Below are 26,120 nucleotides of genomic sequence, written 5' to 3' on the forward strand. Positions count from 1 at the left end.
CAAGCCGCACCCCCAGCTACCTACTAACCTCATCCCACCTCCTTGACCTGTCCGTCTTCCCTGGACTGACCTATCCCCTCCCTACCTCCCCACCTATACTCTCTCCACCTATCTTCTTTACTCTCCATCTTCGTTCCGCCTCCCCCTCTCTCCCTATTTATTCCAGCTCCCTCTCCCCATCCCCCTCTCTGAAGAAGGGTCTAGGCCCAAAACGTCAGCTTTTGTGCTCCTGAGATGCTGCTTGGCCTGCTGTGTTCATCCAGCCTCACATTTGATTATCTTGGAATTCTCCAGCATCTGCAGTTCCCATTAACCCTGACCTGAAGCTGTGGTATTTACCAACTGGACACCAAATAAAACAGGACAGAAGACAGCAAGATTTGTTGATTATAGGGCAAGTGAATTTTTAATCACATCATAATTACTGCCAATCAACCTCCCTCCCTAACTATGAAGAATGCCTTTGGCCAGATTTGACCTACAGATTGAAGATTTCTGTTTAAATTGATATATTTAGATTTTGTTTTTCTTTTATCTCTTTTCCTTCTGTTTATTTCACTTTCAGTTTATGATTTTACACTGAATAAACTATTCTATCTTATACTTGCTGGGTTGGACTCCATGTGCCCCAGTAACGATTGTTCAATCTGATTGCTTAAATAGACATCCTGTTGCTTGCTTTGTTGACATAAATCCATGATCCCTCATGGACAATCCCATGCTGAAATGGTTCACTAATTGCAGTAAAACTGTTGTGTAAAACCCTAGTTTCACTCTGTGGGCAGCTACATTGTGGAACTGTGGATACAATTTGTTCAATTAACTGTGCAATCCTAATCAATATAATTCAAAGTAGACAAAGATTGGGCCGGGGCATAGATTTAAAACAGTAAAATGTAAATTACAAACAAATACTAAAAAGGGATATTCGAAATATGATAACTATTTATAATATTCTACCAAGCTAAGGGGATGACGTTTAAATATTTAATATTCAAAATATAATTGGATATCATAATCACAAAGCTAATGTATTAAAAGATCTTCACTAGATGATTCACCTTTCCTCACACTTATGTTTCTGTGAAAGATAAAACTGTCAAGTTACTTGTGAAAAACAAAGGTAAGCTAATCAGCTTTCCAAATGCTATAACTTCGGGCTTCAAGGAAATCCAGCTGATGGAATCATTTTACATAGTATAAGGCTGCCTAAAACAAAATAGTATTTTCCTCTTCTGTCCCTTGACATTTGAGAGAGGACTGTGAATATAGTTTCATATTCTAGCTGTGACATCATTTTTCTACTTGAATGAAACACTGACATTTTGTAATCTGATTGCCTGCAGGACAATTTTACAATCTTTCTTCGTACCGTCATAAATCCATCCAGTAATCCCGAGCCTGGTTTAGGAGGTGCTTGTAATCTTTCCATTGACCATTTCTCAATTATGGAGGCAACTTGGCTGTTCTCAGTGTTGAGAATCTGGAACCCTGTCATGTTCACTCCACTGTAGCGGTAAGGCTCCAAGTCCAGGGCAAAGATGTCCTGAAAGAAATTTTCTGGTGTCAAGGCAGGCTGTTGTAAATTCTGAATTAACTATCTTCAAAACCATTGCTCAGGATAGGACATCATCCAACAGAATGTGTTGACTAAAGCGTTCCTGCCCACATGTCTCTCACTAAAACAGGAGAAAGCTGCACTTTCATGAGTGCGTGATTACAATCTGCCATATAGTGTTACAACTAATTAAGTGTTAAATCTGCTTCCAGCATGAGACATACATTTTTTTTTAACAATGTAAGCATTATGCGTAAGGGGAAAGTAAGATGAAGCTGTACTATTGCTCGACTAAGAATCCACAATAACAAATACCTAAAGGTAGACATCAGCAAGGATCAAGAGAATAGGGCAGAAGGTGAGGTAAAATGGATAAGTGACACAAAATGTAGGCTTTAAAAGCCAGGAGACCCCAAGAGAAAGATAATTTGGGGATAAGTAAGGAAGTTCACAGTTTTGATCTGCTGAGAGAGAATGAGTTATGAATGGACAATATAATCTTTAACTCCACTTACATTGTAAAGGACTGCACAGTTTAATCCATGCTCCAGACTGGCACTCACCCAATGCATTAATTTAGGGAATTTGCAGGGAATAAGGTACACAACAGGTCATCAGAAAACAATGTCCTTGCCTTTCAGAAAATAGCAAAAGAAAATATTTAATACTTACCAGGGTGGTGAAAATGTAGTGATAATATTCAGTCATCATTCCCATCGACAAAGCCTGAGCGGGGAAAAAAAATGAATGAGCAGGTCAAGCTGCAGCAGTCACTTACATAATTAGGAGAAATTTAGAGTACAATGCACTGGAAATTAAATTTTATGATTTGAATAAAACTATAATGCATCAGGTTAAAAATACCAGCAGATTGGTCAATCAGATGCTAAAAGCTGTGAAGAATGATTTGCATTACATTCTCAGATGGTTCATATCATTAAAGAATAAGTGTAATTATCAGCCCTGATGAAGTTACAAATCACGGTCCAGTAACTCCAAAGCATTATTTTGAACCAGATAGGATTAATAAATATCCACTTACCTTCTAATGGCTTTTGTGTTGGCGGGTTATTGAAAGGAGGAGTTGTGGGCAACGCAAATTACCAGTAGGAGGTCATCTGGGAGTCAGGAAAACTCAAGCCAAAATACAAAAGCATTTTTATGGCCTGGACTGCATAAGGATATGGTTGAATTTTGCTGGATATGTCGTACGCGTCAGGTAATTGGAAAACCTCAAGCAGTGATAAAACCACTTACCCATTCCCGTATTTGAAGAACCTTTTACAAGACCCCTACCTAAAACACGAGGTGGGAATCAGTATTTGTTGACCATAATGGATGTGTCTACTATAATTCAAGAGGCCATGCCATTATGCAGTATTACAACAAAAGGGATTGTAGAAGGGTTCCTCTTTTTTTTAACCAGGTACAGACTACCCACGGACATACAATCAGATCAAGGTCAAATTTTATATCAAAGTTATTCAAGGAAGTTATGGATCTTTAGGAATAAACAATTCAGATTATGAGGGATACCAAGGTAACATTGGCCTTCAAGTCTTTGCGATGATTTCATTTGCACATTCTGAAATGCACAAGCTTCCATGAAGAAGTGAACACAAGTAATTTTAACAGAAGGCACTTGCTTCTCCTCTTACCAACTGAATTAAAAATGTTCCATGATCTGATTAAGAGGGGTGGAATCCATATGAGAATATGTCTATCATAGTGAAGAGAAAACTATTAAGCATAGTTTAATTGTTTTTCTTTACTGGATTGGAAGCATCTACATATCTGTTGGGTTATTTCACCTCACATTGAAAGAACAGGGTCACTGAAGTGTGCTATAGGAATGATCGAATCTCTGTTGACACTGATTCTGATCCGTCACACCAGGCATCCTTGTATTATGCTCGAGTATGTCAGGAAAGGATTGGTTTGCATGCTCCATTCAGTGATTCAGAATGAGATAGCAGCTGTTCCCCTCAAAATGAAGAGGCAATAACAAGGAGGCATAACTTTAAAGTGAAAGGCAAGAGGTTTAGAGGGGATTTGAGAAAAAGCTTTTTCACCAAGACCGATGGTGGTGGTCTGAAATGCACTGCCTGGAGGGTAGTTGAGGGGCGGGATCTTCACAGCCTTCAAAAAGTACTTTGATGAGTACTTACATTGTCATAACATTCAAGGCTATGTGTCCAAAGTGGGAAAGTGGGATTAGCATAGGTAGTAACACATTTTGGCTGCACAGACTTAGGGGCTGAAGGGCCTCCTCTATATTGTATGGTTTCATGATTCTATGAGATGCCTTTGGAAAGTTATGAATGTGGAGGTCAAAAGTTCCTTGCTGAAGTTGAACAGACAAAGCAGCAGTACTACAAATCTGCAGCAAACAAATAAACTACTGGAGCTGCACAGTACTTGACAAGGAACGATCACTAAATATATCAATTGTTCATACATTTCAAGGACCATTTTCAATACCTATATTTCATTCCATTTTTAAACATCAACCATTTTTGTGCATTTCTGGAGACCTTATCACTGAATTTTTATAGTGTGGAAGGAGGCCATTTGGCCCACCATGTCTATCAATTCTCTGAGTGGTTTAAAATGAGAGCCAATCCCCTTGTTTTTCTCTGTAATTCTGCTGAGTGTTAAAATTAAAATGATCATCAATGTCCTGTTGAATGCCTCAAGTGAAGCTGCCCCCATCTCACTTCCATGCAGTTCATTCCATATCTCAACAACTGACTGTGTTTTTCTCACCATGTGTTTGTTTATTTTGCAAAACACCTTAAAACTGTACCTTTTGTTTCTTAATCTATTTACAAGTGGGAACAGTTCTTTTTTTCCATCTTTTCTAAATGATCATTCGTGATTTTGAAAACTTCTGACAAATCCCCTCTTCAGCTTCTCCATTCAAAGGAAAACAATCCCAATGCCTACAAGTTTTTTCTCACAATTGAAGTTTCTCATCCTCGGAACAATTCTCACAAACGTCTTCTGCACTCTCCAATGCATTCGAGTCCTTCCTCCAGTGTGGTGCCCAAACTATACATAGTATTTCACTTGAAGTTCAACCAGTCTGCTACATAACTGTAACAAACCCTCCCTACTTTTGTACTTTATGCTCCGATTTATAACGTCTGAATACTGCTTTCAATAGTACTTCTTTGCAAAGCAAGTGATGAGGGAATTTTTTTTTCAATTAAGTGCCATAACTAACTACATTCCACTGGAGCATAATATCTTCAGAATATAACATAAAAACAGAAAGTGCTCAAAATACTCCACAGTTTTAGAAACATCCGCAGAGAGAGACATAGAGTTAACATTCCAATACAGTTCTGTAGGGGGAAATTCCATTAAAATCATTTGCGCCAGATCCTCCAGTTTTCATATAGTCAAAGACTCTACGTAACTTAGATATTAGGCATTGGGACCTCTCAGAAGTTCCAACACACCCAACTACGTGGTAATTGCCCAGAGATTTTGAACTTCCTATGAACAATTTCCCCACATCAGCAACTCTTGGAAAAATTCACAATTCTAAGTTAGAGTAAGGGGCTGAAGTTTTCTTCAGCTAAGAACAAGTTGTTTTGAGTTTTTGGAGGGAATTCTGCCACTGGGACTCATAGGTTTTCTCATCATATCTTACTAAACCCACTTCATTAACTACCTACCTAGCCCCAGTGGTGTCTCTCATATCCAAATCCAGCCCCATCTTATGACATGCCACTGCAGAACATCTTGCCATTCAGTGGACATCCCAGAATCACTTGCAACTGTGCCATCTTTAAGACTCCATTATGCATCCAAACAAGGATTATTAAAAAGAGAACTGCCCTGCACCGTTCCTGACCATTACTCCAACATGGCAAACAGAGGGAAATCTGCACCCTGCTACGTGGAGTGTGGATCTAGAGATTCAGCTGGATGGGACTTCCTTTTCCCCTGGAACAGTAGCGGAGTCAACCTGGTCTGAGGTTGGCACCCTAATCTGTGCGGCACCAGCCACCTGGAGGAATACACACCACTACTGAAAGAAAAGTGAATGAACTTCCTCCTCCACCAGCATAAGGGCCACGAGCTTCTCTTCTCCGCTACATCATGCTTACTCACCAAGGCTCATGCTGTACCTCTCACATTGATGCCTGCAACGTCTTCCCTCACTAGCTGTCACCCATGAACCCAGCATGCCCGCTGCGCTGCCTGCACACTCACTCATTATACCTCCCCACCTGCACTGAAAGTAGCAGCCGTGCCACCTACTTTCATCTCCATTAATAACAGCCTCTCTCTCTTTCTAAGAGGAAGACAACTCCCAGTGGAACTGCAAGACCTAATACAGGCATGGGCTGCCCAACATTCCAGTTCTCACCCATTGTGAGGAGAGGATCCTGCTTCTGACAGCTCCAAGATTCCGTAAGGCTGGTCACCCTCTTTCAAAGGTATTTTGTGTCCTCCTTGGGGCATCACAGCATCAAGTGAGTGGGGAGATCTCATAAAACCACCTCCCTGCCCACGGCAAATCCCTTCCCTGTGATTCTCATCCCAACCTGCCTCACCTGTAGTCAGATAGGCTGTTGTTTGGGTATATTAGATGCAGCAAGGCATTGTTCAGCAGCAATATGGAGCTGCAGGCCCCTGACTGTCAGACAGCTCTCTGCAGGATGAATTTCACCAGCAGGATCTTAAATCCCAGGAAAGACTTGACACTCACTAATCCAGCGAAGCCTTCCCTCAGAAAAAAACAAACCCTACTGATACCCCTACTGGTAATTTGAATGTGTTTCACTTCAGATTCCATCAATTTTGTCATGTAAGGTTTTGTGATGTGTGAGGGAGCTGTGGGGAAAGGGTTGTGTGTAAGTTTATGTAAAAGTTACCCCTCACATGGCCATACAGCTATTTCCCAAGCTAATAAGATTGTTAACTGAAAACTGCACCACTGAAATATTCTTAAATTTTCAGTAGATATTACAAAAGATGAAACTTAACCCCACTTTCATTAATCTAGCTGTCACAAAGGCCTCAGCCATGAAAATCTTGTGGAAATAAAGTCTTAACTTTACATAAAGGCTACACTTCATCATGTTGTGTGACATTACCTCTTTGCTGAATGGAATAGATTTAGAATGGATCTAACAACTCAAAACTGCATCAGATAGGTATTGTAAACCATCAGCTTTAGCCTTATTGTATTCATCCACAAGCTATAACTCCATATTGGGCTGACAACTGGCGAGTAACATTCATGTCTCAAGTGCAGGCATCAACAATCTCCAACATCAAAATACCAAACCATTTCCTCTTGAAGTTCAATAGTACCACCTTTGAAAGCTCCACCATAAACAACTTAGGAATTGGACTAGCCATATTAATACTATAGCTAAAATAGCAGGTCAGAGGCTGGGAATTCTGAGATGACTATCTGAATGCCTGGCTCTCCAAAGTCTGCCCAGCATCTGCATGATGCATGCAAGGAGTCTGAAAGAAATCCCCTTTTATTCACATGAATGCAACTCGAACACTCAACGAGCAGAACAACATCTAGGTCAAAAGGTGCTCCTTTGTTTTCATCTGTCCATCAACTGTTGTATTACTGACACTACCAGAGTAGTCACAGCTCTAGGGAGTTCTGTTCTTTAGCTGAAAGAAGACTGAAAATCATTTAGGTATTTTTCTGTTGACAGACTGTTAATTCATATAACTTTCAGTTTCAGCAAAAATAGAGACATACAACAGTAACACCAACAAAACTGTGCACCCCACCACCACCACTGTCCCAGCCGGTCTCCCAAACACCAATATTCCCCAACAAATGACCCAGATGCTTTCAATGGGTCTTGTTTGTTATATAGTTCTTCTACTAGTAATATCCAAGGCAAAAATCTAAGCAAAAAGTGGGGGAGCAGGCCCATGTGCGCACACATGCACAGACAAGACACCAGGAACAAAGCAAGAGTAACATAAATTTGCTGGCACTGAAATTCTACCTGGCCCACTTTTGGCTAAGTATATGGATTATTCCTGCTCTGCAACACTCAGGGCTTGTGAAACCTATCAATAAAGAAAGGTCCATTTTGTTTACTGCAAATTTTCTAAATGTCTCAAATTTGCACTGTCAACATGTAGACACAGTTCCCTCCTTGAATCAGTGGCAATGTTAAAAATTCATTGTGGAATTATGATATTTAGAGTATGTAGTAAGTTTCTAATGTCTTGCTAATGGGAAAATAATGAGTAAGAGTGTGCATATATTTTTAACAACTTTGGCATATTTTAAGCTTACTCAAAGTTGCACTCATTTGTGACAGCATATTTTTGTTTAAAACAAAACCTGCTCACCCTCTTCTAATGTGTCAGTTCTTTAAGGGAATATCTGCAACACAACGAATCTTGAAAAGCTGATGTAGAACTTGTGGAATACTTATCTTAAAACTGTTTAGATTGAATTTTTAATATCGTAATTGTAACCCAAATGGCGACTGCCTGCATAATGACATTTTATCAGAATAAACAATCTTGCCTTGTCCTTGGACATATTCACCTGCTTCAAGATGCCTGCTGCCATCTCATGACCACAGTCAAATATTATGTGGAATTCCTTGTTCCTTTTCATTTCCTTCAGCAAAGGCTTGGAATCCTTTGTATCTGCTGGAAGCTGCCGAATTTTTAAGCGAATACTGTACCGAGATGGGGCTTTGATAAGCTCTTGTAAGCGAATCAGACCTTGAGAAAAGGAAAGGAAATGCAAATACAACATAAGATGTCTGACCTTGTGGGGAAAATTTATCCTGTCACAGAGTAAGAAAATTAATTGGCATTTCCTCACTTAATTCCTCTCCGCACATTATACAAAAAATACAATGAAGCAGATGAATTTACTTTTAAGGATAATTAATGCATCTCTCTGTGCCTGTGTGTGACATGTATGCCAATGCAGCAATTAACCCTCCCTTATGCCAATGCAGACTTACATATCCTGCACATGTCAAAGGCCAGTTACTGAATTGCATCAGTTTCTACTGACTGGCATGTGTGCTGAAATACATTAACATTTAATGACGACTATAGTGGCAATGAAAGATGCATATAAACACACTTAATTCATTCTGCAGCTACCCTAATAAATGTAAAATTCCACTCAAGTGGAACTCTAATATGTTTTTCTTTCAATTTTTTAGCTTTGCTGAATTGTCATGTCATTTACGTAGTGGAATGAGTGTGAGAAAATGAACACTTCAGTCATTTTCATTATCAGTGATGAGAATCTAGCACTTTTATGTCAGACATATCCCAGTTAGTACAGTGAAGTCTAAAAAGACATCTTAAGTCTAAATCCAGGGATTCTCAGTTGGATCATTCAGCAACTTTTTTTTGTTTAAAATGACTACATCAACAATCCAAATGGCTTAAAAATGTGAAATTGAGTGCTTGGCTATTAATTTATGCTAAAGCTTGTGGAAACACATGCAGTAGAAACTGAATTGAGGTTGTTGAGCATGGTATCTGATATTGATAGAAGTTTGGGCCACAGAGATGGTGGCACGGAGTTCTGACCCAGTGCATCACTCAATCCTTCAGCATCTTTCTATTAATGTTTCAGCACTTTGCCGGCAGCATAGTACATTAGTTATTGATCCTCAGTCTAGCATTGCCCTGGCCTTTCACACTGTTTTCTCAATAAAAATAAGATTTTAGAAGCTTTATTGAAAAGTATCAATGCTTCTCTCTAAATCACACAGAACCAAATTGCTTTAAGTGCTAGAATCACTTAAAAAGTAAATTATAGAAAATAAAAACTACTTCAATTCTGAAGTATCAGCATACAGTGAACAGTTAAATTGTTAAACTCTGCCTATGTATGCCAGAAACCTTAAGATGACGATTATAAAGACAATGGGAACTTCATTGAATTACTTAATAAACTACTGGATGAGATATGTTGGTTTACAACGAAAATTTAGTTATATCCTCAGGGTCTTCTCTGACAAAAATTGATCTGTGATTGCCTAAGGGATTTTCTGTAAGGGATTTTATTTGACAACTGTCTCTGGGTACATGAGTTAACTGAACTACTGTTGTATTCATTGCATTGATTGAAACAGTGCGAAGAAAACATTCTTGAACTTGACATTTGGTTGGTGGGGTGGGGAGTAGAGATGATGCAGAGGGGAAAGTAGTGAAGATATCTTCAATATGTCTGCAAAGTTGTTTCAGCATAGCACCAGAATATAGTTCATGCAGCTAATGACTTTGTTTATCTATTCCCCCTCAGGGTCTCAGCCAGCTTATTCGATGAGTAGAAATGCTATGCAAACTCAAAAGGCCCGGGGCTTGATTCTAACTCAGTCAGCAGGTATCAGCGAAATATTGCAATGGGCATCAACATCCACAGACTACAACAGCAGAGAAAAACATCATCAAAAGGCACCATGTGCTCCCTAATGCCATTCACATTTAGATAGCGCCATTAACATAACAAAATGTCCTAAGGCACTTCACTGGAGTTTTAAACCCCAGAGCAGGAAGTCCCACTCACCTGCAGATGCTGACCAGTCAGACGTTGCAAGCTCCATTACTAAATAGCACATGCTGCTGCTGGCTCAACAGCCCTTGGACTCCCAGATGGATGATCACTGCCAAGAATCTTCAGCGCTTGTGGTTGCAGCAGAGAGGGTGTTGAGGGGAGCACAGTGCTCCAGCTGAGTGGGATTTAAAACGCCAGTGAGGTGCCTTGGAACATTCTGATATGTTAATGGCACTATCTAAATGTAATGTATGCCTGTACATGGCTGTTTGACTGCAAAGGTGCCATGCTATCCACGTGCATGCCAATCAGGAGTTGGTGAATGGCATTCAGGGGCATATGGTGCCTTTGATGATGTTTTTCTCTGCTGTAGTCTGTGGATGTTGATGCCCATTGCAATGTTTTGCTGATACCTGCTGACTGAGTTAGAATCAAGTCAGGAGCCTTCTGAATTTGCACAGTCTTGTTACTCATTGAATAAGGTATCCAGTCCTGCGGTCTTTCACAAAATCTTTCCTGTTATTCCCAACCCATTCCAAAACTGACAGTTCTACCTGCACTGCTTTGTCTATTGGCTAGGCCATGCTTGTTTCACCCTACCTGGAGTTGAAGTAGTTGCAGGTCAGGCAGAAGAAGTGGTTAATGGACCACTTAACCATCTCAATTGGCAGCAGCTTGGAAAAGATGATTTTCGGCCTTCCTGCCCAGAACATAATTCCTGTGGTGATGGGAAGGCAGTGGATGTCTCCCCTATGCCAATCCACACAATATCTGCAGACCCCCAACCCATCCCTCATTACTACCTCTCTGCAGCTCTACAAGAAGGGAAGATTCCACGCTTACTCCACAGGACACAGTCCCTGGCCACTGAAAAGTAATTCATTCTGGCAGATGTAGCACTAGTTGCTGTTCAACTATTGCAGGAAACTAAGTCGCAGTCAGTATCTTGTGAACCACTTGCCACAGATGAAACTGCTACAAGCCTTTCTAAAATTATTTCACCAGTATTAAGAAACTCAAAATTCACAAATCAAAATGTTGTCAGCTAGTTGAAATACAATAGTCAAAACGTCTCTTCAAGGCTGACTGCATAATCCTGAGATAATGGGAACTGCAGATGCTGGAGAATTCCAAGATAATAAAATGTGAGGCTGGATGAACACAGCAGGCCAAGCAGCATCTCAGGAGCACAAAAGCTGACGTTTCGGGCCCTAGACCCTTCATCAGAGAGGGGGATGGGGTGAGGGTTCTGGAATAAATAGGGAGAGAGGGGGAGGCCGACCGAAGATGGAGAGAAAAGAAGATAGGTGGAGAGGAGAGTATAGGTGGGGAGGTAGGGAGGGGATAGGTCAGTCCAGGGAAGACGGACAGGTCAAGGAGGTGGGATGAGGTTAGTAGGTAGCTGGGGGTGCGGCTTGGGGTGGGAGGAAGGGATGGGTGAGAGGAAGAGCTGGTCAGGGAGGCAGAGACAGGTTGGACTGATTTTGGGATGCAGTGGGTGGGAGGGAAGAGCTGGGCTGGTTGTGTGGTGCAGTGGGGGGAGGGGACGAACTAGGCTGGTTTAGGGATGCAGTAGGGGAAGGGGAGATTATGAAACTGGTGCAGTCCACATTGATACCATATGGCTGCAGGGTTCCCAGGCGGAATATGACTTGCTGTTCCTGCAACCTTCGGGTGGCATCATTGTGGCAGTGCAGGAGGCCCATGATGGACATGTCATCTAGAGAATGGGAGGGGGAGTGGAAATGGTTTGCAACTGGGAGGTGCAGTTGTTTGTTGCGAACTGAGCGGAGGTGTTCTGCAAAGCGGTCCCCAAGCCTCCGCTTGGTTTCCCCAATGTAGAGGAGGCCGCACCGGGTACAGTGGATGCAGTATATCACATACCCCTGCAACCGCAGGAAATGCTACACTTGTCCCCACACCTCCTCCCTCACCCCTATCCCAGATGACATTCCACATTAAGCAGAGGTTCACCTGCACATCTGCCAATGTGGTATACTGCATCCACTGTACCCGGTGCGGCTTCCTCTACATTGGGGAAACCAAACGGAGGCTTGGGGACCGCTTTGCAGAACACCTCCGCTCAGTTTGCAACAAACAACTGCACCTCCCAGTTGCAAACCATTTCCACTCCCCCTCCCATTCTCTAGATGACATGTCCATCATGGGCCTCCTGCACTGCCACAATGATGCCACCCGAAGGTTGCAGGAACAGCAACTCATATTCCGCCTGGGAACCCTGCAGCCATATGGTATCAATGTGGACTTCACCAGTTTCAAAATCTCCCCTTCCCCTACTGCATCCCTAAACCAGCCTAGTTCGTCCCCTCCCCCCACTGCACCACACAACCAGCCCAGCTCTTCCCCCCCACCCACTGCATCCCAAAATCAGTCCAACCTGTCTCTGCCTCCCTGACCAGCTCTTCCTCTCACCCATCCCTTCCTCCCACCCCAAGCCGCACCCCCAGCTACCTACTAACCTCATCCCACCTCCTTGACCTGTCCGTCTTCCCTGGACTGACCTATCCCCTCCCTACCTCCCCACCTATACTCTCCTCTCCACCTATCTTCTTTTCTCTCCATCTTCGGTCCGCCTCCCCCTCTCTCCCTATTTATTCCAGAACCCTCACCCCATCCCCCTCTCTGATGAAGGGTCTAGGGCCCGAAACGTCAGCTTTTGTGCTCCTGAGATGCTGCTTGGCCTGCTGTGTTCATCCAGCCTCACATTTTATTATATTAGACTGCATAATCATGTCAGCTTTCAAAATGCACAACCATTCTTTAATTATCATGCTTAAAAAATTCATTAGAACATTGCACATTCCTCAAGTGTTCTGGTTCTTCTCTATCCCTTCGAGTCACTGCGGCTATCACCACAACCCACATTGCCAGACAGATAAAATGTTCTTTAATTAAATAAGGATATAAAAGAATTGGGTCAGTACTATTTCTGTAAAGGAATGCCTGAGATGCAAAATTCAATTTGAGGCCGTGGAGGTAACCTCTAAATTAAGGACTTTTCCTTCTCATTTGCAGTGATGAAATTTTGCTTACTGGTTTCAATTAGCAATTTTTCCAGAATAACGTTGCCCAAAGGAAAAAAATTCTACAGATACTTAAACTATTGTACAATATTTGCTCAATCACAGGATAAATTGCATTATGGTGTGTTATCCTCGCATATAAATTCCATTGACAAAATAGAAAAAAATGTTCCATCTAAATGTCACGATTTTACCAACACTTTTTTCCTGACACGGAGAAGAATCCTTGGAATGTGATTATTTGAAATAACAATTAGCATCCTTGAGGTGCTTCCCAGAATCTTTCAGTCGCCTAAGGAAAATAGCCCCTTCCTTAAACCTAATCTCTGCCAAATGCCCTCAGTAAAGGTGACTTTTTAATATACTGCATTTATTGACACCAGTATTTCATTCTGTAACTATACGTTTATTATATCAGCACATCACAGACTAGACATGTAATGATAAATGGTGAATGTTGGAAATAAATGGAGTTGAGATGCAGATCAACTATGATCTAATTGAATGGCTGAACGACACAAAATATTCTGCTCCTACACCTATGTTATTTATAAGTTTATAAAAATACACGATACATTGATGTTAAAAATATAAATATAAATATAACATTTCATGTTGTGATGCTGTAGTTCCCCATTTTAATTGTATACTGTTTACTGGTTGTGACTGAATCTGAATTAATATTAGCAGATAGACTTAAAGTTCAATTGACAAATACTGAACCAAGGAATCACTTTGCTGGTTATAGTAATGAGTTTTTAATCTATTTCCCTGAGATAATGATACAAAGCTAGATTTTATTGGGTTCTCACAGCTCAATCCTTTCTATGTAGATAGGGCCTTTGCAGTTCTATAAAAATATGCATGTTTAATGCTTGGAACAAATAGTGCAAGATAGTGTGTTAGGAAGATCCCTGCGGACTATTCTGGCTCTGTCATTGTCTCAGCCTGCTGAATCATTCTTTCTGTCTAAACATTTTTCCATTCTTGACAGTAAATTTAATGCTCCATTTATATTGCCATCCATTGCAGGTGGATTCAGGACAATTCTCATCTCACTCTGGCTCCTCATGACAATGAAGGTCATTGATCATCAGAAGCATACAGTGAAAAAAAGATATACATTGCCCTTACATTGTTATTTGAAAACCAGATCATACCAGAAAATGAAATTATACGTGAAAGACAACCATAACAACATGATCTGGTTCTTTGCTTGGAGCTGAGCATTGCACTTTAGCTGAACCTTAAATTCAATAATCTGCATAATAAAAATCCACCAAAATTTGAGCTGATTTTCCTTTCATTCCATCGGAAAACTGGACAGTATAGCTTTACAACATGTCATCATAAAATTGATTTTGAGAAGAACATGAGCAATCAAATTAGCATGAGTTTTGACTAGGCACAGAGTGCAACTTTTGATACATTTTAAAATCATAATTAAAGCAGCTAAAAGCAGCCAGTTTTAGACATGATCAGCTATGAGCTAGGTACTAATTTCAGGACAAAAAAAATCACCGGGAATGCTCTAATTATATGAGCAGTGTCAATGCACAACATTGTTGAGACATTTGTGTACTGCGTGAGTGAGATATTCTCTTCCGGTGTTATGCAGCGGATCGATGTTAATCCAGATTGTCAAGAAAAATTTAAGCAGCCACTGGTAACTAAAAGAATTGATTAAATAGGTCATGGTAAAAGTCAAACGAAAAGTTGAAACACTCTCAGAAATAATGAAAGGCTGGTGAATATAACTGCACTAGAATTTAGCACGATCAAGCACATGCAACACAAACTTTAACTATCAATCTACAAGAGCGTGAGTGGGCTTGGGTAAAGTGTTATGACAGTGCAGTAAAGGGTCATGCTTAGGCAGCTTCTTGTTATAGGATGCAGTTGGAGATTCCCGCTGCACAGCCTGGGAGTAGGTTATGGGTCCAACTCATCCATGCCGATCAGATATCCCAACTTAATCTAGTCCTATTTGCAGACATTTAGCCCATATCTCTCTCAACCTTTTTTATTCATATACCCATCCAAATGCCTTTTAAATGTTGTAATTCTGCCAGCCTCCACCACCTTCTCTGGCAGCTCATTCCATACTCGTGCCATATTTTCAGTGAAAAGGTTGCCCCTTAGATTTGTCTTAAATCTTTAATCTCACCTTAAACCTACGCCATCTGGTTTTGGAGTCCCCCACCCAAGGGAAAAGACCTCATCTATTTACCATAACCATGCCCTATTTTGCTTATTCGTGATTATATAAACTTGTATAAGATCATTCTCAGCCTCCAATGTTCGAGGGAAAATAGCCCCAGCCTAATCAGCAACTCCCTACAGCTCAAACTCTCTGACCATGGCAACCTCCTTGTAAATTTTTTTCTGAACACTTTCAAGTTTCACAACATCATCCCTATAGAAGGGAGAATTGCATACAGTATTCCAAAAGTGGCCTAACCAATGCCCTGTACAGCCACAACATAACGTCACTGACCAACAAAGGCAAGCATACTAAATGTCTTCTTCACTATCTTACCTACCAGAGGCTCCACTTTCAAGGAACTATGAACCTGCACTCCAAAGAGTCTTTGTTAGCAACACTCTCCAGGGCCTTACTATTAAGTGTATTAGTCCTGCACTGATTTGCTTTTCCAAAATGCAGCACCTGATATTTATCTAAACTGAACTCCATCTGCCACTCCTTGGCCCGTTGGCCCATCTGATCAAGATCCTATTGCACTCTGAAGTAACCTTCTGTGCTGGCCATTACTCTTCCAATTGTTGTATCATCTGCAAACATATTAACAATACCTCCTATACATCCAATTAATTTATATAAATGATAAAAAGCAGTGGACCCAGCATTGATCCTTGTTGCATGCCCAGTACCGATTCTTGTTGCACGCTACTGGTTACAAACATCCAGTCTGAAAAGCAACTCTCCACCACCAATCACTTCTTTTACCTTTGAACCAGTTATGTATCTAAATAGCTAGTTATCCCTCTATTCCATTTAATCTAACCTTGCTAACCAGTCTACCATGAGGAACCTTGACAAACGCCTTGCTGAACGCCATTTAGATCACGTCCATCACTCTGTCCTCATCAATCCTCTTTGTTACTTCTTCAAAACACTCTATCAAGTTTGTGGGACATGATTTCCCACAGGCAAAGCCATGTTGACTATCTCTAATCAGTCTTTGCCTTTCCAAATATATGTAAATCCTGTTCCTCAGGATTCCCTCCCAGTTTCTCCCAGCTGACTCTAATTTGGTGTCACCTCGTACTTGTCCCACCAGTAATGGGAAGAGCTTTTCTTTGTCCATTTTATCTAAGCCTTTCACAGTCCTGCACACCTCTACCAAATCTTTCCTCAATCTCCTGCGCTCTAAGGAGAACCCCAACCTTTTCAATGACAATGGAATGGACATCACTGTGTTTATGCTGATGGGTTAATAGAAACAATGTGACACTGCAAGATGAACATCTCACCTTTAGGCTCAACAGCCACAGGCAATCTGTCTCAGATGTTGAATGCAACATTCACGTTGCAAAAGCTGTGGTTGTTCTGTTGAAGCTGAGCAAGAGAGTATGGAATAACAGAAGCTTGACTGAGGAGAATAGGTCTATCAATGAACTGCCAGAGGAATTGGTACATGCAGGTACAGTTACAACATTTGAAAGACATTTGGACAGGAACAAGGTTTGGAGGGAAATGGACCAAACACAGTCAGGTGAGACTAACTAACTTAGTTTGGGAAACTTGGTCGGCATGGACAAGTCTGTTTCTGAAGGGTCTGTTTCCTTGTTGCATGACTCTGACACTATGACACTACTTCCTTAACCCATTTCTCTGAAGCACTGAGACCTGAACAACATATGCTAGTCAGAAGAAAAAAATGAAGAGAACCTTCAACGCCTCCAAATACCATGTAATCAAAGTGCAATTTGACATGTTCAATCACTTTAGACAGCAAGACCTTCATTTGCTTTTCTGAAGATTACTACAGATAGATCAATATTGCAGTCATTTGGAACCAACACCTTAAGAGGATGCTTATCTTTGTTTCTACAGTGTGCACACATACCTGTGCTGTCATCATACACTACGGTGACAGTTTTCCATTTGAAGAAATGTACCAGATCCAGAATGGCTTGACTGAGAGATGAGAAGTCTGGGTACAGGTTGACGTAGAAAGAATCCCTGTTGTCTGACACTTGATGCTTCCACCGCGTCTGTATGTGGGGAACCCCGAGAGCATTGCAAATGGACTGCACTGCGTTAGCTGAAGAACTATGAGAAGGCCCAAAGATGGCTGCCACCCCAAGGGACAGTTGATCACAGGCTGAAGAGGAGATACATAATTCTGTCAATAATGAGAGGAGAGAAAGCCGATGTGCTAGCAGGAATGATTCGGGGTGGAGAAAGAAACTATCGCACATAAAAGCAATAATTTGCATGTTGTTGTAATGTTTACTTTCAAATTACAAGTTGCCTAAGAGTATAGTTATCATTTCATATATATTCTGACTATAATTTTGCTAACTGGACCAGTTTCTAGGGTAAGCATAGATCTAATTAGATCTAATGTAAAGATTGTGCAGAGTACTTTACCTTTTCTGGATGCTTCAAAACTGTCGTAAATATTTATCCTTTGGATGTCATAGGTTAATGTTGTGTTTGGCAGCAGTGTTCTATTTCTGTTGATTGTATTTAATGCAAACTTAAAGGCTAGTTCCTCTGCCCCCGATGGGGCTTGCTCCACTGACTCAAAAATACCCCCTGAAACAGAAAAGAGATATGGCATCTTAAACAGAGATAAACAATCAAGACATAGAAATTAGGGGAAAAACAGCAAAACTGGCAATAACACCGAATTAGAGGGTGTATGTGTGTGTGCACACGTTTGTGTATAAGTCACAGTTATCTGCAGAAGACAGTTTGGTCAGCTGTCACAGGCAATTAGGTGTCACACTAAGGTGTAAAGCAATACAATTTTCTTATTCTTACATCGAAAATGCAGGATTGTAAGCGGAACAGGGGATCAGAGGGTCTTTAATGTGCAGATACAAAGATCAATATACACATAGCAGAGCATGTAGATAAAGTCAAAAGAAGACAGATTCTCTGGCTTTCTAATGAAAGGCAAATAAGAAACAACATTGAAGTGATTGTACTGAACATTCAAGGGCTTAGATAACCTGCACTTGAACTGTGCTTACAGTTTTAATAAGTCCATTATTGGGACAGTATGCAATAATGGAAAATGTATGGTGCAAATCTACCCAACGATTCATGTCTGCAGTGTAACTGTTTGCAAACCTGGCAAAAGCAGCCCAATACAAACTCAAAACAGGTTTTAGAAACCAGAATTTGATGGGCAGCTCACTAAGTACTCCAAAAACAGGTCCAGAATTACCAGGCTATAAGAGGATACATCTGCAACTAACACTTCCGACTGAAAAGGGTGCATGCAGAATTCCTATTGTCGTCCCTGTGTTTGACAAACAAACTCTATGTACATCCAGCTTCCTTTGGGTGACCACAATGACTAGGAACTTTGAGCCCATGTAAGGACCTGCATACTGGATGTATAATGGAGTCCAGGGTTTACCCGGCTGTTCCCATTAATGTTGCGGAACTGCTGTGGTTAATTTTTGTCCTTGTTGGCACTCTGGGCACTGTCCAACCAAAGTATCTATGTCTGCATCCATAATAGTATGCCATCCTCTTCTCTGATCTGGTCTGACCAGGTTCAAAAAGGTTTAGTCTCTGTTTGTGATGGCCCTTTAGTTATCCCCATCACTACCAGTTGTTTCAGTTTTGTCACAACCGGATCTTTCTGTGTCCAAAGTCTGATATTGTTAGCCATGGGTGGAAGTGTGTCGAGGAAATTTAAAATCATTACTGACTCTTCCAATGGTGGTACCACCCGTGGTGTTTCTGCCAGTGGGAGATGGCTCAATACACCCACATTTGCTACTTGGCCTCCCAGATAGTGTTCTAACTTGTAATCATATGCAGTTCGTATTACAGCCAACCACCAAATTCGCCTGAAAATATGGGAGGCAGTGCCTTGCCCTCTTTCAGCAGGCCTAGCTGGGGTTATTACTAATTATTTTTACAAATTTATTATTATTACAAATTTATATCTGTAAAGGTATTGATGGAACTTCTTGACTCTAAACATGACTGCTACACATTCCTTCCAAATCTGGTCATATTTATACTGTGTATTAGCCAATGTCCTGGATGTGTACACCATGACTGTTCCTCTCTACTAGACCTCTAATGCACTATGGAGAGGCATCGCATGTCAGTATCGGATCTCATTTGGGATCATAAAGTGCCAACACCTTAGACAATAATAGCTGTTTCTTCATTTCCCTGAAATCTGTGTCTTGGTTACGTGACCATTTCCAAGGCTGACCCTTTTTTAAGAGTTGATGCAAAGTTGCCAGGATGGAGGCCAGGTTGTGTTCCATAACATTTCACCAGACCAAGGAGAGACCTAAGCTCTAGTACAGACGTGGAAGCTGGAGCACCTTTGATTGCCCTCACTTTATCTTCCAATAGGAGTAAACTAGTGTGTCAACTATGTAGGCCAAGTAGGTCATTTAGAGTGCCTGGAACACACATTTTTCCCTCTCAAGGCATACGGCCACCTGGGAGAAATGTCTAAGGACTACATCAAAGTTCTCTTCGTGTTCGTTATTGGTCTTCCCTGTTATTAGCACATCATCTAGATAAATGGTGACCTGGGGTGGACCTTGTCAAATGTCCTCCGTCATCTGTTGAAAAACTGCACAGACTGATGGTATCCCAAATGGCAGTCTCATACATTGGTACAAACCCTTATATGTATTAATTGTATCATACTTCTGGGAATCCTCATCTAACCACAATTTCAAGTACATGTGGCTCATGTCCAGCTTCATGAAGGACAGACCCCCTTTCTAGGTTTGCATATAAATTCTCGATGCGAGGGACTGGTTATTTATCCAGCTGTGAAAAGCTGTTTACCATTTGTTTAAAATCCACACAAACATGAACCAACCCATCAGGCTTCACAATCGGTATGACTGGTGCTGCCCATTCCACAAATTGTGCTGGTCTGATGATTCCCTTACTTTCCAGCCTCCTGATTCTGCCTCAATTTTTGTCCCAAAGGCAAATAGCACTGGGGGGGCATTGCAGAATCATGGAATTGCTTCTTGGTCAACTTGCAAGGCGACTTTGGCTCTTTTGAAATTCCCTTAACCTTCCCGAAAAACCTCCTGGTATTTAGTTAAGATGTCACTCAGGCAGAGATTTTCTAAATGAAAAATGTTAAACCAATCTAGATTAATTTTTCTTGCCCCATCAAGATTGGGCCTGAGCCTTCACTCAAGCTGTGTTCCCCAAGCTCAGTCAGACTGCCGAGGGAGTCCATTTCCATTGAAATACCCTGCAACTCATATGCTCTACTTTCTACATTTGACAATGATAAAGTCAGTTGCAGTGTCTGTGTGACGTCCAGTTTGGCTTCAGCCAATAGGCTCTTTTGCATCGTAACATCATTAATCACACATACCAAATAGTCTCTCAGTATCTCATTACGGGTTAATCCAAAGTCACTTGCCTCTGCCAGTCATTTCAGCCCAGTCGGAAATCTCAATATGGATTCTCCTTATTCTAGGATTACCCAGTAAAACTGATAGCATCTCAGAATTAGAGGAGGCTTGGGGTCATGATATTCTTTTACTATATCTGTCAGATCTTGAAAGGTCTTAGTGTCTGTGTCTCAGGGAAAGTTAGGCTCCTCATAACTGAGAAAGCTGCAGATCCACAAGCTGTCAGTAGAATTGGTCATCGCTTTTCATCTGCCCCAATATCATTTGCCTGGAAAAAACTACATTATTTCCACAGAATTGGCACAGTCTCTGATGGCAGGATGGAACAAGTCAAACTTCCCAAATAATGGCATGAATCCAGAAATGCTTACGCCAACTCAAAGACGACTGTTTCAAGTGAATTTCTTCAGGAACATGCTTTTCTCGCATTGTCACCAAAATAACTCCACAACGAACAGTATCCCATTACCATGTCATCCTTTATTTACTCATAGACATCCTTGACACTGATCCAGCTCCCTCAGAGCCAGCTCTCAGAGGCAATAGAACCTCTGATACTCTTGGTTATACCTGTCAGCCAGGGGGTCCCTGATTGGATCACATTAACAGCCTCAATCAGAGAGCTCATATTCAATAAGTTCTACTTGGCTGACCTCATTACAATCACTACATAGGCAACTTCACAAAATGATCCAACAACAAGCATCAAATGGCTATATAAATATTATGTTGCTGTGTTTAAATTCTTCCTATTTCACACTGGATGCCATCTGAGCAGCCCAGCTTGACTTGGTTCATGTAGAATGAGTTGTTCCCAGGCTAACATTTTTTTTTCCCTACTGTCTAATGATTTTTGTTATCAACATTAATACTGCTGGTGACAAAAACCATGATGGAATCTTGTGCAACTCCCAGATATGGCACGGGGGCATTGGCAGAGGGTCTTAGATTCACATGGAGGGTGAGAGTCTATGGGAGCAAACACTTGGGGCATAGCTTGGCACAGAAAGAATGCGGAATAGAGCCTGGCTATGGTCTCTCCAAAGGGTGTGTTCCCACACTGTATGAATCTATGAATCTATGTCCTTGAATCTATTAGTGTATCTTGGCACAGAGGTTATGAGAGGTTTTGGAATGTGTTCAGGGCATGAGATGGTATGTCCTGACGTGAATGAGCCACAGGACTGTAATGGAGTGGGATGATGGATGTGGATTGGAGGGCTGGTCTTTTATTGATACATTCATAACATGAACTCGATGGGCCAAATGGCCTGCTTCCACACTGTAGGGTTTCTACAATATTGTGCCATGCAGGAACCAGGCTTCCACCAAGTTTGCATTCACACCCATTATCTTCCCAATTCAGCATGGGCACACGCAACCCAACTTCTGTCATAAGTTAGTGATTTGACATTAAAAATTTGCAATGTCCTTACCTGTATTGATATCATTGTTGTAAAAGACAGCAAACTGTTCATATGCAAGCTGCTAAAACTGGCTAAGAATGTTGCCAGTAATTGACTGGCAGAAAAAGGGTTAAGAGGTAACACAAGAAGGTAGCTAGTACCTCGTATAGAATAAGAAGTAATATCAATAAATTCCTAAAGTTTATGTGGTATGGCTACCATTGATATGTACAGCATATTCAAGTAAACTTCGATGGGATTTTTAAAAAAATTGTTCACAGGACAGGCTAGGCCAGCATTTATTGCCCACCTATAATCACCAGTGGGAATTTGAGAGTCAACCACATTATTGTGGGTCTGAAGTCACATGTAGGACAGGCCAGGTAAGGATGGCAATTTCCTTCCCTAAAGGACATTAGTGAAGCAGACATAATACGGTGTAGAGCTGGATGAACACAGCAGGCCAAGCAGCATCAGAGCAGTAGGAAAGCGGACGTTTTGAGTCTTGACCCTTCTTCAGAAATCTTAATGAAACAGATGTGTTTTTCCCCAACACTTGGCAATGGTTTCATGGTCAGGTGTGGACTCATAATTGCAGATTTTTATTGAATTCAAATTCCACTGCTTGCCTTGGCAGGATTTGAATCCAGGTCCCCAGAACAGTATCTGGGTCTCTAGTCTAACAATAATATCACTAAGCCTTCGAATTCTCAATTGGCCAGTGATTATGTGTTTCGTACATGAACAGTATGTACAGGATCTCAATTGGATGACAATCAAAGCAGACCAATCGGAAATATGATCAATGTTAATGAAGTTTAAAGCCTTTGTTTGCAATTGAATCAGAGAGATCATGTTCAATTTGACTGAGACACCTTCTCCCTGGCATGCACGCTGGAATTAAACCGGTAAACAAAGGAACGTGAATCTCATCTGAGCACTGCAGGTACAGGAGATAAACCATCCCATTTCAAAAATCAAAGGTAAGCCCTGTAAATCACTGCTTTTGGTCATGCAGCTGTGCTGATGACATATGCTCTGATAAGGTTGTTCTCCCTGACTTACACCTACAATTTCAGCAAAGTTTTGTTCCATACTTCCCATGCAGCTACTGAATTTTGACACCAATCCCAGCAAGACAAAGAGGCTAGATGTTACCAAAAAAAACAGAGAGATATCCTGACAGTTAGAAAGTGAGGCAGATGGAATTGGAAACAATTGCGTTGGAATAAGTATATCACAACAGACTACCTCAGCCTAAGCGGCCCATTTTTATGTTGTGTATTCGATACTAGGAACCAACCCTCTATGAATTTATTTATGCTAATCACTTGACGTAAACTTTGATCCAAACAATCATGGCTCGTTGAGCACACTTTTCAGTCATACATAATAAATAAACAATTGAACTTGATGCATAAGTTAAAATACGTCATCCAAGTGGACCTCTAATATCCTCAATTAATTTTCAAAGAGTTGACAAGTGAATTTTTCAAAGGGCATAACTTCAACATGACAGGAATTTGTTTTCACAAACAGTTTCATTAGACATTTTCCTGCCAACAACTCACAACAAAGTAAAATGTGTTAGAAAAAAGCAGTCATCTCTGAAGACATAATTTTTTGGTAATGAGCCATATTTTGACTTAGCTCTCCGCATTCAATACAAAAGCTCATACTGACACCTCAACTCTTTAGCAGAACAATTAAGAATGCCCATGGGCTAGTATAAAACCAAATTACATTATTGTGATTAATATAGTGTTTGACTTGCTCCTTCTGGTACATTGGAATGCATTTGTATCACTTTTGAAAAGGACTGTCAGAATAAATCTATCCAAGTGTCCGGAAAGCTAAACAGTCCTTCACGGTTGCATAAGCAAAATGTTGTGAGTGCTGGAAATAAAACAAAAGATGCTAGAAATACGCAGCAGTTTCGACAGTCTTTGTGAAGAGAAATAGAGTTAACATGTTAGACTAATGACTTTTATGCTGGAAGGCCATCAAGCTAAATTGTAGACTTTGTTTCTCTCCACAAATGCTGCCTGGCTTTTATGATTTCACTTCTGCCTTTTTCAAAAAATGTACTAATGTCAGTAATTATTATTAAGGTGTTGGGGAATTGGCAGGTTTTTTTAAGAATCACAACTTAAAGATAATTCTGCATCTAGAACAGCATTTCTTCAAACAATAATTCTGTGACATCATGAACTAGAAAAAGGGAAAAGACACATGGGAACACATACTCCTGCAAGATCACACATCATCTTGTCTTATATATTGTTTCTTTATCTGTCATTGCTGGATCAAAATCTTGGAACTCCATCCCCCAACTGTGGTTGTGCACATTGTGAACTAGATCATCTCGATGGTAACATGGTGGATGCAATCACCAATTCTGTTTGCTAGATCTCACCTGATAAAAAAACACATTATCAGTCTTTTTCTTTGCATCTTCTCATAAAATACGCTGTAGGTTGTGTTGAAATTGCATATTCAATATCAATCAGCTGGAATTTATGTAATTTATTCAATGCAGGGAAACAAATCATTAAGATTTGTTTAACAATCAGGAAGGGAGGTCTACAAAGGATTAAATCAAAAGATTTGTAGCCAAAGAGTTGAAAGATCCTGAAAAAGATATGGACCACATAATCTGACTCTGAATTGGCCTTCTAATGTTGTCAAAACTGGATCAAAAGTCTGGAACATTAGTCAGTCAAGGACTGCAGCATTGCAAGACGGCACCTCACCACCACCTTCTCAAGGGCAATTAGAAATAGGCAATGAATGCAGACTTTGCTAATGTCACCCAAATTTCATGAACTAACATAAAAACTTAAGACCTTTGTCATTACCTATGCCACAGTATACAAATAGCAACTTAAAGCTAGTCTTTCATCAGCTTTTTATATCCATTATTTATTCAGTTCTTTTCCTTCTTGATTGTGGTCTTTGTTCTATAACAATATTATTTTTCTGAGTGTTTAGTTAACAACAATTATAATCGAGGACTGAAATACTCACAATAAAGCACTATTTCTGCTAATTTATGTTGGGCACTTGACCAGGTTATTGCATATTTATTTCAAATAGGTATTGCTGATTGCTCCACTTGAACAATCATTACATTAGTGCAATTACGGTGATCATTGATCTGAAACATTGACCATGTTTCTCTCTCTCTGCATATGCTGTCTGGCCTGCTGACTGTTCCATGCAATTTCTGTTCTTAATTCAGAATTTCAGAGTCCACAATATTTGGAATTTATCGCAGGAATACTTTCCACAATCTTATCAGTGGATTACTCATTCTATGGATGTATCTAAGTTTCTATTTTATCTTTCAGGTATCTAGAGTTGGATTCAATGTTCCACTGCTGGTACTTACTAATCTTTGTGTGAGCGATAAAATTGGTCAGAGTTACCATGCCTGGGTATTAACTGCAGATTATAACTGGAAAAATATAATACTTTTTTAAAACTGCACAAGGACTTCATAGCCACTTATGGCAAAGGTTTCACGGGGGCAAAGATTTAAGAATTAACTGCTACAAAGGTCTTAATGTTCTGGTCCCAGACACAACATAGCAAAACTTCCTACTCTTCCACAATTGAAGTCCTTCAGAAGTCGATTAATAGACACTGAGTTTCCAATTATCATTTTGATCACAATTATCTCCGTTCCAAATGGGACATGTGAGAAGCAGCATAATCAATAAGTAACCCAGTGAGGGGTCTTGTGGCACAGTGGTAGTGTTCCTATCTCTGGGTCAGGAGACCTGTGTTTAAATCCTACTTGTTTCAAAGGCATGTAAGAACATGTCTGAACAGGTTAATTAGAAAATATCCCAACAGGTAAGCCAGTGTCATCAGCTTATTTTAGTGTGGTGTGAGGAAGAGAATTCCTTGATCTTTTGATCATGGTGGTGGCATAACAGCACAGTGGTTAACATTGC

General features: G+C 40.6%; 1 protein-coding gene across 9 annotated transcripts in view; it reads right to left on the reverse strand.

The window, feature by feature from the left end:
• LOC125452265 (glutamate receptor ionotropic, kainate 2) overlaps nt 1-26,120 on the reverse strand; it is a 431,852-nt gene that overhangs the window by 212,127 nt on the left and 193,605 nt on the right. For 8 of the 9 annotated variants that reach the window (XM_048530454.2, XM_048530460.2, XM_048530457.2 and 5 more), the window contains 5 exons: nt 17,757-17,924; nt 17,230-17,508; nt 8,112-8,293; nt 2,231-2,284; nt 1,373-1,546 (listed from right to left, as the gene is read on the reverse strand). In XM_048530454.2, coding sequence (XP_048386411.1) covers nt 1,373-1,546; nt 2,231-2,284; nt 8,112-8,293; nt 17,230-17,508; nt 17,757-17,924 — 857 coding nt within the window. The remainder of the gene's footprint in view (nt 1-1,372; nt 1,547-2,230; nt 2,285-8,111; nt 8,294-17,229; nt 17,509-17,756; nt 17,925-26,120) is intronic. The other variant, XM_048530464.2, reaches the window with a different exon arrangement.

This window comes from Stegostoma tigrinum, chromosome 4 (genome assembly GCF_030684315.1).
Source record: "Stegostoma tigrinum isolate sSteTig4 chromosome 4, sSteTig4.hap1, whole genome shotgun sequence".
Taxonomy (NCBI): Eukaryota; Metazoa; Chordata; class Chondrichthyes; order Orectolobiformes; family Stegostomatidae; genus Stegostoma; species Stegostoma tigrinum.